The 16,773-nt window shown below is 40.0% G+C and overlaps 1 protein-coding gene across 3 annotated transcripts in view; it reads left to right on the forward strand.

Moving 5' to 3' along the window:
* Positions 1-16,773, forward strand: part of cxxc5a (CXXC finger protein 5a) — a 76,450-nt gene that overhangs the window by 22,799 nt on the left and 36,878 nt on the right. For 2 of the 3 annotated variants that reach the window (XM_057820116.1, XM_057820117.1), the window contains exon 2: positions 5,084-6,090. In XM_057820116.1, the coding sequence (XP_057676099.1) occupies positions 5,296-6,090 (795 nt within the window). In that variant the 5' untranslated portion in view covers positions 5,084-5,295. Of the gene's footprint in view, positions 1-5,083; positions 6,099-16,773 lie in introns of all 3 variants that reach the window. The other variant, XM_057820118.1, reaches the window with a different exon arrangement.

Below are 16,773 nucleotides of genomic sequence, written 5' to 3' on the forward strand. Positions count from 1 at the left end.
TGTCTCTTGTTATATAAAAGCTGTACGTATCGCTCTGTGATGACTCTAAGCGCTTTTATGCGTTCAGCCGCAACAGTGCGGAGATGCAATTAGTGTTGAGATGCTTAAGGGAAACCGGACCCTGGTCAGTGGCGTAGTGGGAGAAAATGAAACTATGGGGCCGAGGGGCCGCGGAGCTGGCTCTGCTTCGCTGGCGCCACATCCCCCTGAGCTGGTGAGAATGTGGGGGCTGTGCGCTTGCCTTTGAAGCTTTACCTCCCACTAATTCTGGCCTTCCAATTTCCACACACTGCACAGACACCCCCCGCCCGCCGTCCTTCCCCTCCTTTTCCCTTTGTTTCCCTTATAAGGAATGGCCCGGCCATTTCCTCAGCTTTTCTGTGGGAGGTGCTGCGTTTGTTTGTGAACACGGACAGGTCAGGAGAATACGAGCATAGTTTGCCTTTTCATAGATGAGCAGCCACAGGAATCTTAAGCCAAGTGGATGAATGCATCCGTGGCCAGCGGACAGTCTCGCCCTACCTGCCTGACGGATAGGCTTCACCTTCACGACTGTTTGATTTAACCACTTCCAAATTATACATTTTACAAGAAGGGGAAATGATTTCCCGACAGGAAAATTAAAAGAGCAAAATCACAGATTTGACATATTGTGAAACTAGACTAGCGGGCCAGGTGAAACACTCACATCATTGAGCGTGTAATGATGGTTGAAATGTATAAAACAATGAAATGAAACCTTAACACTGCTATACTTCTATTATGCAATAGTCTTTTCTCAATTATTTACTTTAGCAATGTATACTAGACAGTAGGGGTGTGACAATCGTGAGACTACAATAGGTTATCGATATGCTCATGCTAAGTATCGCGATAACGTTTTAAAAAGGAGTCAATGTTTAAAATGAAAAAAAGGGCTGCAGCTATCAATTATTTCAGTACTCGAATAATTGATGAACTAGTCAGTTCGAATAATCGAGTAATCGGATAAGTAAAAAAGGAAACGGTTGAGGAAATAAAAATGTAATACAAATTTAAATACCTGAGCTGAGCCTTAAACTGTATAAAAAAAATACTAGGACTGTCAAATTTATCGCGTTAATGGGTGGTAATTAAGGATGTCCCGATCACATCATTTTCAAAGTATTGGAATCGGCAAAAAAAATATCGGACATGCCTTTTTTAATATATATATATATATATATATATATATATATATATTTTTTTTTTTAATTAAATCGTTTCCTAATTGTATTTAACATTACAGACAAAATGTCTTGCACTCATCCAGAGTCTTTAGTTTTGGCTCAAAGTAGGGCTATCAAATTTATCGTGTTCACGGCGGTAATAATATTTTTTAAATTAATCACGTTAAAATATTTAATGCAATTAACGCATGCCCTGCACGACCCACTCACGCATTGTCGCGTTCAATCTATGATGGTGCTGATAAACCTATACATAGAGCTGAAAGGCAGCGTAAAACGAGTAGAGTGAATTTTAGCAGTCTTTGGAGCCTTTTTTTAATTGGGCTAAAGCCTTTAAATCCCTCTCTCAACAATTAGAAATATCGTGGGAAAGCAATGTCGGGACGAAAGGTAGTAGTTGATCTTTTTCTTTACACTCTATGTTATTTCCCAACGCAGAGAAGATATATTAATTGGTGCCACTATGCACAGTCATGGTTGCACTTCCCATCATGCATTTGGGCAGAACAGTTAAATGGCTACAGTATCATTTACTGAAAGCTCAACAAATACACTAGATGGCAATATTTAGTCACAATATACAAAGTCACATTTATCCTTTAAGTATTACAAGTCTTTCTATCCGTGGATCCCTCTCACAGAAAGAATGTTAATAATGTAAATGCCATCTTGAGGACTTATTGTCATAATAAACAAATACAGTACTTATGTACTGTATGCTGAATGTATATATTCGTCCGAGTTTTATTCATTTTTTTCTTAATGCATTGCCAAAATGTATATGATCGGGAAAAATTATCGGGAATGATTGGAATTGAATCGGGAGCAAAAAAAAAAAAAGCAATCGGATCGGGAAATATCGGGATCGGCAGAAACTCAAACTAAAACGATCGGGAGCAAAAAAACATGATCGGAACAACCCTAGTGGTATTTTTTTTATTTTTTATTAATCACGTTAAAGTATTTGACGCAATTTACGCATGCGCGGAATTACCCATTCAGTTGCCTCAGTTTACAATAACGCCGTATTAGCACATTGAGAGCAAAAAAGGCAGAGAAATGCGAGTGGACACAGGCGTTCATTGATTGGCCTTTGATTGGCTTAAGCTTTGGCAGCCACTACGAACAGACGTGGTTGCCCAACTTCCCATCATGCATTTGGGCGGAGCAAGAGACGATCATTTTTGTAACACGCTTAATTGAACTCAACACAAAACATTGTATATCTCAATGTGAAACATTAAAACTGTTCAGAATCTGGGCACTTAGACTTCCATTCTCTGTGTCAAACAGCTGAACAGGACAGGTTTAAGACCAGGGGTGCCCAATCCCGGTCCCTGAGAGCCCCTATCCAGCTTGTTTTCAGTGTCTCCCTCCTTTAACACACCTGAATCAAATGATCAGCTCATCAGCAAGCGCTGCAGCAGCCTGATAACGATCCTGATAAGTTGATTCGGGTGTGTAAGAGGAAGGAGACATGGAAAACAAGCTGGATAGGGGCTCCCGAGGACATCCCTGCTGTATACCATTTGCAGCCACCACTGACAGTCATGGTTGCCCAACTTCCCATCATGCATTTGAGCGGAGCAGGAGACGTTCTTTTTCTCAATATAAAATTACCATAACTTGTACTCAAATTTATCTTTTAAGAACTACAAGTCTTTCTATCCGTGGATCCCTTTAACAGAAAGAATGTTAATAATGTTAATGCCATCTTGTGGATTGATTGTTATAATACAGTACTTATGCACGGTATGTTGAATGTTTATATGTCCATCTTGTGTCTTATCTTTCCATTCCAACAATAATTTACAGAAAAATATGGCACATTTTAGAGATGGTTTGAATTGCGATTTATTACTATTAATTAATTTTTAAGCTGTGATTAACCTGGTTAAAAATTTTAATTGTCTGACAGCCCTAATACTGTAAATAAATGTGGATCTAAGTACAACAAAATAACAATTGGCTAACTTACATAGCAAATGTTTGCTAGCTTAAATGCTATTAAATGCCAACTTCTTTTTTTTTTTAGCAGTGCTCTTAACAAATGGCTCAAACACATATTCCCAAAGGTTATATATACACCTATAAACCACATTACGAATGCAATAAAAAAAACGTTAGCTCAAACAAAAACTTAGCTTATGTTGGTCTTAACAGGGAGCAGCTGGATTCAGCCATGTGAAATGAGTTATGTGATATTCACTATTGCCACTAGAGGGCAGTGCATCCACCCAAATCAATAAAACTAAAAGCAAACACTTTCAAAACAAACCATTACAATGCCACTTTAATTAAAAAAATACTCGAAGCAGCAAATTTAATTCAAATCTTTTTTCTAATCGAATTACTGGAGTTGCTACAAAAATCTTCCACTATAATCGTGCCTCGGTTAACTTAATGGCTGCCATTGACGACGGTCGACACCTAATATGTTAAAGCCTGAGTTATACTCCTGCATTGCCGTGATGGCGAAGTGATTACGGCGTTAATGAGCATTCGATAGTTCTGCGGTGAGAACGCGTTGCTCTGTAATTCACTGCCATGCCACTAGAGGGATGTGGCGTTATGTTTGCACGGTTTTGGGGCATGCTTGTTGACTTCCGCTCGTCTAGTATAACGGAGAAAAAATAAGCAATGCCAAATGGAATGCTTGAATGTAAATCTTCTGTTCATCAACATTGAATACATGTTGATCATATAAATGTTGAGGGGCAGGCGATGCAGAAGACTGTTTCGAGGCGGTCTGGCCGACTTTTGATGCCGCACAGAGAGTTCTAGACTCGGGTGGAGACAGCAAGCTGTGGCGGCTAGCTTCAAACTGGCGTCGAGCACTGCGTCCTGCATTCTGCAAAGCCCTCCAGTCCGATTGGTTTGCCGTGTCCTGCAACTAGACAGTGGCAAGCCATAGCAGGTTTCTGGCGTCTATGGAACTTCCCAAACTGCGTTGGGAGCCTTGATTTTAACGTTATTATAAAAAGCACCGAGGCACTCTGAAGTCTGAATCAGTGATGTTGTATCGTGTGTGAACTGTCTGTTAATTGAAAATTAAAGATCAAAACAACTCTTGACACCAAACCCGTGCTTTATTCAACATATACTTGAAGTGTGACACGTAAATAAGTCACAGACTCACAGCAAACATATGTACACAATAAATGATGAAATGCACCAACCAAAAATACGACAAAGTGATAAAAAGTTGGCAGTTTTTGACCGACTGGGTCACCGCTTCTTGTGGCCACTCGATTCCGAACACACACGTCTCGGTGGTTCTTCCATCCTCCCCCCAATCGTCGACCTTGCCATTTGGCAATCATAATAATGTCTTTACGAGACTTGCTCTTCGATGATACTTTCGTCAGCTTGGTCCATTTTTGCGTGTAGAAAAGTAATGTACACAATGGCGGTAATTTCGCGCTGAACCGGAAACAACAGTCTGAGCGAACCAATCACAGTCCATTTCTCCCACGTCATATGCGTTGACGTGACGCTAGGCTGACGCTAGGGTTTGAAAAATCAATAGGAGCGCGTCAGGCTATGGCGCAGGGTCGTAAATTGGGTCTTCCTTGATGACGCAAGTCTGGCGCGGAAGTATAACTCGGCCTTAAGACCGGGAAGGGCGAATGAACGTTCGTACATTAGAAATCACAGCATTCACAGTCACTTTTTCCCAATTTTGGGGCATTTACCGCTACAGTTACATAAGCTCCATCGCGTTATACATAATTGTTGTGGCTAATCGGTGTATGTCTGGCACTTACACATGATTGCTGTCATGTTACCTTAAATGAAAACGTTTGTGGAAAATTGATCCACTGTATTGGATTTTGATGAATTAGCACACTTCTCTGTTCTCTCCATGTGTTAAGGTTCCAGATGGCCCACGGAAGAACGTGGATGAGGGGTGAGCTGTAGAGCAGGCAGAAGGCCTGTCTGTGGTCGGTTGCCTCATTGGTCCATCAAGGAGCGGCACCACTCTCATCAGGGCGCAGAACGGACCGAGAGAAGCTTCTCCTCGCTCATCCCCGGCCCCTTTCCGCCCTCACCCCTGACCCAGGCAGCCCAAACGACACTCTGGACCATGTCTAGCAGGCTGTCCCAGGGGGGCCGGACTGAGGACCTGGAGCGGAGTAGCTGCAAACAGGACTCTCCTGTTATAGAGCGCAGGAACCGCAGTGGTATCATCAGCGCGCCGTTAAACAGGAGCCTTAAGAACTCCCGCACCCTTTCGCAGTACACGGCAGTCTCCTCTGCTACCACCAATGGACACAAAGACAATCGTGACGCTAAGAGCCACACGGCCAAGCCTCAAGCACCTCCACTGCCCCAGCCCACTGTCTCGACACTGGCGGCGGCCAAGTTGGACCGGACCCTGGAACAAGTTCTGGAGGGACAGAACGGCTTGCTGCACTTTGCCCAGGCTGCCGCATTATTAAAGCGGGCCGGTATGGAGCACATGCTTCTGCCAGGGGGGATGGGAGTGGGAGTTGGCGGCGGAGACGCCGGCTCGGGGGCTAGCGACTTGGAGGGTACGTCTGTCACGGACGCCGTAGGTGGTCCTGTTGACTTCCCATATGGAGTAGGGGGCGGTTTCCCCTTCAACCCGGGCCTTTTTATCATGACGCCGGCTGGAGTGTTTCTAGCGGACAGCGCGCTGCACATGGCCGGCCTGACCGAGTACCCGGCGCAGAACGAGCTGGCCTCTGCCATCAACTCCGGTAAAAAGAAGCGAAAACGTTGTGGCATGTGTCCACCTTGCCGGCGGCGGATTAACTGTGAGCAGTGTAGCAGCTGTCGGAATCGTAAGACGGGGCATCAGATCTGCAAGTTTCGAAAATGTGAGGAGCTGAAGAAGAAGCCTTCTGCTGCTTTGGAGGTAAGAAGGTGTGGTCCCTAATATTTCCTTCCTCTGATAATGATCAAAATCAATGACTAAGTGGTTGTTGTCAAAAAGTCAAACAAATCTTGTGATGCTCACAAAGGTTTATAAGTCCAATATTAACTTGTACTTCAAAAGTGTGAGTGTTTCCCCAAAATAGTAGTCGGCCTGTTTGGAATGGACACAAGTGTGGTCTGTGTACTTGGGGCGTGACAATATAGTGATACTTTGTCGCCCAAAAGGTTATTGATATGCTCCCATTAAGAATCGATATATTGTTTTAACAAGGTGTCACTGTTTAAAGTCGAAGTCACATGGGAGGGGACGCGCCCCACAATTTGAGAAGCAAGGATTAGACATCTACTAGTGATGAACTCACTCCAATTCGCAGCAGTAGGATGAAAATAGCTTATTTTTCTGTTCATTTTGTTTCATTCTCGGATCGCCATATCCTGAGATTAGAGCTGTCCTGACTAGTCCACGTAGTCGAAGTCATCGAAGACATACTGTAAATGCGTCGACGAGCACAACATCCTGTCGACGGTTAATGAAGGATTTAAAAAAATAAATGCGTGGAAAGTTGAGAGTCGCAGACGCTCGGTATGTAATAGGGACGAGCGGCACTGAGCCAAAAAAGCGCACCAGAATGGCCAAAACATTGACTTATTTCAACATAACAAAGGAGGGTACACTTCTGTTTCCTGTCTCTTCAATGCCAAGCTTGGCTGCACGTCGGCCGTGAATGAACAACTAAACATCGTCACCCAGTTGTAATTTTGGAAGACAGGCAGACAACAAGCTGGCAGATCGTAAGTCCATCTAACTATCTAATGACATTTTTAATTGAAGTTGCCAAGCCTGTCGCGATATGCAATAAGTCAATTTATCGCATGGTAAATAAAAATGAAGGTGGTAATTTTCACGGCTGCGTTTTATCGCCGAGTGCGTGTACACGTGCGTGTTGATTAGGGGTTTGACAAAATATCGAATTGGTGATAAATCGTGATACTTTGTATCCCAAAAGGTTATCGATATGCTCCCGCCAAGAATCAAGATATAGTTTTAAAAAGGTCAATGTCTAAAAAAAAAAAAAAAATGAACCAACAAGTTGCTACCTAAATCTTCCACCATAATAGTGTCTCAGTTAACTCTAAGGCTACATTGACAGTGCTCGACGCCCAATCCATTTAGACTGGGAACGTTCGTTCATTCGAAACTAGAGCATTCACAGTCATTCTGTCCGATTTTCAGGGCATTTACAGGTCACTTGCTGTTCATTTTAGGGCATTTACAGGTCTTTTTCTGTTGCGTTTGAGTCACTGCCTATTCATTTGGGTGACTGCAGGTCATTTCCTGTTCTGTAAGTCAAAATAAACAGGAAGGGACCCATAAAATACGCCCAAATCAACAGGAAGTAACTGAAAATGAACATGTAAATGACCATAAATGGCTCAAAATTACCTCATTGCCTGGCATTGGCTGCCACTACCGGCCATAGACGTTCAATCCGTTTGAAGTGGGAGGGATGGCAGCGAATGAACGAAAGTTCATTCGCTGCCACCCTCCCAGTTCAAATGGATTGGACGTCTACTAGTGATAAACTCATTCCAATTCACAGTAGAAGCTTGTTTTTCTGTTTATTAGTTCACAGATGTTTATTGGTCATCAAACGCCGTAGAATTAAAGTTCAGACATATAAAATAAGGAAACACATCTATATTAAACACTGTAAACGTTAGCATTGCTACATTGAGGCTAATGGAGAAAAATAAGACAACATACTTTTAGCCTGCTATAAAACATTGGCAGTCTTCTCCAACACCAAACTTGTGTTTAAAATGGGATACTCGAAACATGAAATATCGCTGGTTAACAGCATTCGCAAACGACAAAAAATCTATTACTGACACCACATGCGATGTCGAAAAGTGCTTTTTCTGCGGAGTTTAAAGCTTACGGTTAGCGGTTTAGCGAACGCACTTTCGGTGAACATTTCAAAGTAAAAGCATGTCATGTTCGTCATGTAAATAACAATTTCTGGAGTTAATCCCACATACTTCAAAATTCAGATTCTACACTAAGAATACCTTTAAAATGAAACCCTTTATGAAAAATCTGATTAGCAATGAATAATTATTGTAATACTATTATATATAGTAGTATACTATAATATTAATCCTAGATATTTTTTTAAGAATTGTTTTGAATCATGTTGGAAAGGCGAAGTCAGTGTTCTGAATCTGTTTACATTCCATTCTTTTACACGAGTTAATACTATCAGCCTTTGACCTCATTGTTTATTTATTGTTATGTACGTGTTTATTTGTACTTTAATAATTTAAGTGTTCCAAAATGTTTTTTTGTGAATTAATAAGCATCAACAAAAATTTCATTGCTAAATAAGTAAAAAAAAAAAAAGTAAATTATTAAATTAGTCTAGGGCTGCAGCTATCGAATATTTTTGTAATCGAGTAATGGACTGAAAATTCTATCGATTAATCGAGTAATCGGATAAAACATTTTTAGGCGAAGAGCAATTAGAAATATACATGAGAAAAACAAGACATTTAATCTGTTATTGAACCATTTTCAGTCAATCAATGTCTTTATTTTCGATGTACATTGTTGAAAACAGCCAACAATTGCTTCTCAGATGTAACTAGAATTAAAAAAAAACTTATTCACTGCTTTAACTAAAAAATTATTTCTTACCTAAAAATGCCATTACGCTTGATAACACACATCACTTAAAAGTTAGGTGTTTTTCCCACGTGTTTCAATTAAATTTCCATTTGTGTCAAGCTATTTTTAAGTTCTAGTTAAGTTTTAAGTTAGTCTAAACTGTAAGTCCCGATAGGATTTTGAGTTGTGCAGTGTTCAAAATAAATGTATGACAGCTTTAAACTACATTCAATTAATTTAATGTTGTGAATCAACCGTTAAAGTTGTTAAAATTGCGCCCGTTATTCCATAATTTCCCTCATGTCTACTTTCGACATGTGAAAGTTTGAAAACTGTTTCATCATTTAAAGATAGATTCCAGTCAAGATTCTGCCGATTTAGGGGTATTTTAGATAAAAAGTAATTAGGTTCTTTACAACAGAGCCTTCTAGAAAAGTCTACTGCTTTAAGATGGTGCCTGTTTACTTGCGCGGGAAAGTCTGTCATTACACATCTAGTCTAGCTATATGTGATAAATCTACCAGAGCCGTATGTTGCCGTGTGTTTGTAGCAACTAGCAACTGGGCGCTGTTTGTAGCGGCAGAAGGCCGCAGTCAGGTGTTATTGTTTTTCTTTTTACCTAGCGGCATTAGCTGCACATGATATTTACTCTCGGTCCGTTCCTCATTGCGTCCCGAAAACCGCGCTGACTGCGTTTTATTTCCGCTTTACCTGGTATAATTCAATGAGCGGAATTTGGATGTTTGTGAATCGTTCTCGAATCTTCCACGGCCGAATCGCGAATAATCTAAGAATCGGAAAATTTGCACGCCTCTACCGCTGACTGTCATTTTGCATCTAGTTCAATATACATGTGATCTCCATGAGACGCATCAGACGCTACCTGCTACCACCGTAGCATCATGCGGGCTAGTTTTTAGCAACGTCGGCATCGTTTGTAGCGGCTGTCGGCTGCAGTAAGTTTAAAAAAAAAATTTTTTTTTAATTGCTTCCTAGTCAACGCACGTGACATCAGCGCGTTGTCCCGCATTAAAAGTAGTCCAGGCAAAACGTGATGCTTAGAGCTGTCAAAATGAAACGATTACTCGAGGTGAATAAAATTACTCGGATCAGTTTTTAAACTCGAGTTGCTCGAGTATTCGTTTCAGCTCTAGATTAGTTGACTAATCGTAAAAATAGTTGGCTGACTAACCAGGACAAAAATAGTCGTTTGGGACAGCCCTATATGAGATCGTCATCATGAGCCTTGTATCGCAAATCATATCCTGAGCTACCCAGACATTCCCACCCCTATTATCAAGCACTGTTTCCTTCACACAGGTAGACAGCAGTCTTTGCATAGTTACAAACTAAGTGATTCTCTAATCAACTGATAAGGAATGATCATTTTCTTTTTAGATTGGAACATCTGCCAAAATTAATTTCACGATCGGTCATTCTGTCACGGCAGCCGTGCTTGGTTAAGCCACAGAGAGCAACAGAGGTAAAGGGCAGTCCTTTTTTCCAAGGCCATTCAGATGAGCAGGAGAGTGACACGGGAGAGAAGGACAGGGGCAGCAAAAAAAAAAAAAAAAAAGGGGGGGGGGGGACGCACGTGTGCCATGCTGACACCTGGTGCTCCAGATGACGGCTCCAAGGCCAGATGGACCATATTACATGCACACGCACGTACTTACGCACACATGTACCCTCAAACACAAACACATACGGTACACAATTACCATCACTTTGCCAACTAAGGCTACAATTCCCCCCCCACACACATTTAAGCCCAAAAAATATTAACTTGCATGTGTAAGCAGGACGTGACCGAACTGAGAATGTCCTAAAACATGGCAGCAGTTTTTCAAGCATCGAGTAGCGAGAGATGGGCCAGGTTACGATTATGCTAAACAGTATGGGTGGGAACCTCTGTGTACCTCACGATACGATTTGCGATACAAGACTCACGATATGGCGATATAACAATTATCAATACGTGGGCCAGAAATGGCGTGCCTCAAGCAACACATCACTTCCGCTAGGCCTGGGCGATATGGCCTTAAGTAGGTATCACGATAAATTGAGCAGATTTACCTCGATAACGATAAATGACGATAAATTCGCCCAAGCAAACTGTTATATAATTTGAAAATTTGAATCAATGCATGGAATACAAATTAAGTTTCTCATTAAATTTATTTACCAGCTTTCAATTTAACAATTGCACATGCAGTCTAAACATTAAGTATTAAAAAAAATCTTGTAAACAATAAGAATTCTTGTGTGAACATTTATAACAGCTTGTATGACTTGAAAAATATCATCACTTGAATTTCATTAAATTCATTCCGCATTGTTATACACTAGATAGTGGCATACGTTTAGATATTTAGAATAGATACAAATACGACACATCCACCCGCCCCCCAGAAATTATACTTAATTAAAAAATAAAATGTTTCACAAACCTTTCCTTTCTTTTATTCGGCTCAATTATTTACATCTTATGATTTTGGAAATCCCTACAGTATGCAATAAATAATATTCCTGTTCCCAAGCACTGTGCTTACTGTACTGTAATTTTTACAAAAAATAAACAATACATAGTTACTCCCCGTCATCTAGGACGAGCCACTTACAAGACTAGCACTGTCGTGTATTACAAATACTGCTTTGAACACATCTTCACAGACAAAAGCAATGACACAGGCTTAAAGAGGTCAACTTTAATTGTGTAAATCACACTTAATAACGACACGATCTCCTGGTTGAAATAGACGACATCCACTTAATTCTATTGAAGATATGTAATGCTGAGGCAATTTGTCAACTTTACTTTTAAAAAGAAACGTGCACTGTTTATCCAGTAGATGGGGCTCTTGCAGTGTGTCAAACAGTGATTCAATTTTGGGCAATTGTCTTAAAAGTGGTTCATTGTTTCAGAAAGCCTCGGTTTTTCCATCCCTATCTGGAACCCGTCAAGAGTTTACTTAATGTCGGGTGAAAGTTTGGTGAAGCTAACTTAAGCCGACTTCATCCCGTTTACTTGTAGCGTTAGCCACTAGCGTTAGCTGCTAGCGTTAGCCTACCGGGCTTCTGTTTGATTGGCTTCCTGAAAACCATGTGACTCCAAACGTAAGCACACTGTCTGCTTTCTTAAAGGGGAATGAACATAACCGAACAACACAGAGTCAAAGCGGGATGAAAAGACTATATTTTCTTCTTTTATTAAATTACCGAATTTACCGACATGGTCAAAATTACGTCGGTCATCGTGAAGAATTTCGGTAACGGTAAATTTTCGGTTTACCGCCCTGCTCTAACTTCCGCTCATTAATATTCATGACGTTAGCAATTGTTGCTCAGGGGGGGGGGACGCTTCCGTTTGTCCCCAATAGTAGAATGGAAATAATGTACGAAGGAGATGTTTACAGAGCGAAACCTACCAATTCTGTCCGAAAATGATGTCCCTTGTGCCATATTCACTGGTAAAGATGTGCAATAACATACAAATGTTCAGTTAAAGGAATGGCTTGAGTGTCGAGGGCTGAAAAAGACGGAAAAAAGAAACGGGCCAAACAAAGCTTAGCCTTAACCTTTTTATCGACACGTTTTTCTTATGCCACTGTCAATGACATTCTCCTCTTTCAACAATCTATCCTTTACCACCATATGCCCTGTCTTTCTTATTATATCCCCTGGTTGTCTTACGTCTCTGACCGTTCTTTTGGATAATTTACATAGCTATTTTTGTGTAGCGATGGCAAATGCTACTTGTTGACAGCCAACGAACACTTTTAATTTTTTTCATTAATAACAAATCTTAAATCAAAAGAAATCTTATAATTTATTTACGCTTCCCCCTTACTAAAGTTTTTTTTTTTTTTTTGACAACAGAAAAGGTAACAGAGGCAGTCAGATACCATTTTTAATTTTTTCAGGTCACTAAAATAAGTAAAAAGTATCAAAATGGCTTACCTCTTCATCCTCTGAAGGGCCATGCCCCCCAATAAAATGTTTACTGCATATAAAATGTGAATGGCTTCACCTTGCTGGCGTTAAACGTCTGCGCAAGTTGACTTCACATTTTTCCCTCCGAGTTTTTGGTTTCAGGAAACGTATGAAGAAAACATCCTTCATATGTCGTAATGTCTAGAGTCGTTTCTACAAGTTCCATATCAGCAGTGCTTGATCGGCATGTTCGTTTTTGAAAGATTACCGGAGAAAACTAGCAGAAATATAACGGTTTGTATGCGAGGGCATGTCTAAAATGTCCCACTTCCGCTTTACGATGCGACATCACTGTCTAAAAATCGTGCAGTGCACTATGCATTCTAGGATGTTTTAGAAAACACCTAATAAATCATCCTTCTGCTGTGCATTGGAATGAATTTATCATTAGCAGACATCCATTCCATTTGAGGTATGAGGGTGGCAGCGAATGATCATTATATATTATTATTATATATTTTGGGCCATTCACGTCACTTCCTGTTCATTTTGGGGCATTTACAGGTCACTTCCTGTTCATTTTGGGTTACTGAATAGAAAGCGGCTCAAGAATGTCCCCAACTGAATCGGATGTGACTCAAAATCAACAGAAAGTAACCTGTAAATGCCCTTAAATCAGAAGAAAGTGACCTATAAATGTCCACAAGACTAGTTGTGAATTCTCTGGTTCTTTTGGACGAAAATACTCATTAGTCATATTTTAATCATTTCAAAATGTGTTAGTTTTAGTCGATGTAAACTTAAAAAATGTTAAACTAGTATAGGTTGACGGATACACAAGGTTTAAGTAAAAAAAAAATTAAGGTTTCCAACAATTTCGAATGAACATTGACAGTCAAGTACTGTAAACAATTCATAGCACTAGCTTTATTTTGGCGAAATTTACACAGTGAATGCAGTAAAATAAAATTCCTGCTGTGTAGGGAGATAAGTCATATGTAGCTAAAAATTTATAAGGAATTTATGGTAGCATACATAACATGTTTGGAAATTAAAAATAGGCCAAACCCTAACTGTTAAACAACACAAAACTAATAACCAACTCCTGGCTCACTCAGAAAAAGTGCGTGATCAAATATGGCCAAATGTTCTCCCCATTACCTGATGTTAGCATGCTACACATTGTTTGCTTTCAAAGGCTTATTACTAGTATCACAAAAAAACGAAAATATTAGCCTAAACTCGGCGCACCATTTACACCAAAAATGGGGAAAATACATATTAAAATGATAACGGACCTTTTGCTGAATTAAACGATACGTCTATGATATGTTAAAATGACTTGTAACTAGGATTGTTCCGATCATGTTTTTCTGCTCCCGATCCGATCCCGATCGTTTTAGTTTGAGTATCTGCCGATCCCAATATTTCCTGATCCGATTGCTTTTTTTTGCTCACGATTCAATTCCAATCATTCCCAATCATATACATTTTGGCAATGCATTTGGCAATAAAACTCGGACGAATATATACATTCAACATACAGTACATAAGTACTGTATTTGTTTATTATGACAATAAATCCTCAAGATGGCATTTACATTATTAACATTCTTTCTGTGAGAGGGATCCACAGATACTTGTGACTTTGTATATTGTGACTAAATATTGCCATCTAGTGTATTTGTTGAGCTTTCAGTAAAGGATACTGTAGCCATGCCCCAATGCATGATGGGAAGTGGAACCATGACTGTGCGTAGTGCTACCAATTGATATATCTTCTCTGCGCTGGGAAATAAAATAAGGTGTTAAGAAAAAGATCCATTGCTACCTTGCTTCCCCACATTGCTTCCCATGATATTTCCAATCGTAGGGAGAGGGATTGTAGGGCTTTAACCAATTAAAAAAGGCTCCAAAGGCTGCCAAAATTCACTCTACTCATAGTACGCTGCCTTTTAGCTCTCTATATAGGTAAAAGCGCGACAATGCGTGAGTGGGTCGTGCAACGCATGCATTAATTGCGTTAAATATTATAACGTGATACATTTAAAAAAAAAAACAACCTATTCCTGCCGTTACCGGAATAAATTTGATAACCCTACCTTAAGCCTAAACTAAAGACTGGATGAGTGTAACATAGTATGTCTGTAACTTTAAATACAATTAGAAAACGATTTAATTTAAAAAAGGCATGGCCGATATTTTTTTGCAGATTCCGATACTTTGAAAAAGATGTGATCAAACCCGATCGATCGGGACATCTCTACTTGTAACAATTTACCTTCGCATTAATATTAGCATGTTGAACTTTTAGGTGTCGTTTCAGATTCGCAATATAAATGTTGCCACACTTTTCATCATGGTCTCCCACGGGGAAAGTGCTGCATTGTGTTCTTCTTTCGGTCGGGTTATAGTTAAAATGCGACCATAAATCCTCGCGCCATTGCAGGCTGCAATTTTTGAAGTTAGATCACTGCTCATGTGCAATGCCTCTGGGGGAGAGTGGGGGCTTGTGCAAGTCACGCAAAGGACGTCTTGGAAGCAGGCTGTCTGACTACAGCACAATAAAACAAAACAAACAAAACAACAACCTGCATAACGATCAAATGTCACACACTGTGAACATATGATAGGTACGATGGCGCATTTTCATGTCATTGTCATCTCGTCAGACGTAAATTGGCAAGCTTTGTCACGTTATAGTCATGACATGTTTTCGGCTCGTCATCATCATGAAAAAAATCGTTCGTGAATTTCGTTGTACTCGTCGTTGACGAAAACAACACTGCTCTGGTTTTAGTGCCATTGACAGCGCTCGATATCCAATGCAGTCAAAATGAATTGGATGTCTATGGGCGTCAATGGCAGCCAGTGAGCTAACGTAGGCACTATTCTAGTGGAAGATTTTGGGAACAACCTGTTGGTTCCTTAAGTTTTTTTTTTAAACAATGACACCTTTTTGAAACGATATTAGGGCTGCAGCTATCCAATATTTTAGTAGTCGAGTAATCGATGGACTAGTTAGTTCGACTAATCGACTAATCGGATAAGGAACATGAATAATTAAAATACCTTAGCTGAGCCTAAAATGGTATGATTTTTTTTTTTAACAAAATGAGGATCTATATACAACAAAAGAACAATTGGCTAACTTACATAGAAAAAGTCCGCTAGCTTAAATGCTATAAAATGCTAAAGTATTTTTTACAGTGCTCTTAACAAATGGTTCAGACACACATTCCCACAAAAAACGGCTAAATATACCTGAATGCATTAAAAAACATTACCTCAAACAAAAACTTGGCTTATGTTGGTCTTAACAGGGAGCAGTTGGATTCAGCCATGTGAAAAGAGGCAGACCAGAGGGCAGTGTATCCACCCTAATCAATAAAACTAAATGCAAACACTTTCAAAATATACCATCACAACGCCTTTAATTGAATGAATACTCGAAGTAACAAAATTTAATTCGAATATTTGTTTCTAATCGAATACTCGAGTTAATTAATCGTTGCAGCACTAAACAATATATCGATTCTTGGCGGGAGCATATCGATGACCTTTTGGGCTACAAAGTATGGTATCACCCTTTCGATATATTGTCAAAACACTCCTACTTTATAATTTGACAGGCCTATTTATTAATTCATTAATCTTTTACTGCTTATCCTGTCCAAGCTAACTACACACTGAAATGGTTGCCAGCTAATCAAAATAGGCCAATTTAATGAGTGTAAATATGGTTTGTGGACTAGAAGTGGGAACCTCTTGGTACCTCACGATACGATTTGCGATACAAAGCTCACGATAACGATGATCTGACGGTATGGCGATACAACTATTATCAATACACTGGTCAGGAAATCATTCTAGGATATTCTACAAATAACTAATAAACAGAAAAACAAGCTTCTGCTGTGATCACTAGTGGACGTCCAATCCAATTGAACTGGGAGGGTGGCAGCGAATGAACTTTCGTTCATTCGCTGCCATCCCTCCCACTTCAAACGGATTGAACATTTATGGCTGTCAGTGGCAGCCAATGCCACGAAATGAGGTAATTTT

This window comes from Corythoichthys intestinalis, chromosome 18 (assembly GCF_030265065.1).
Source record: "Corythoichthys intestinalis isolate RoL2023-P3 chromosome 18, ASM3026506v1, whole genome shotgun sequence".
In the NCBI taxonomy this organism is placed as follows: Eukaryota; Metazoa; Chordata; class Actinopteri; order Syngnathiformes; family Syngnathidae; genus Corythoichthys; species Corythoichthys intestinalis.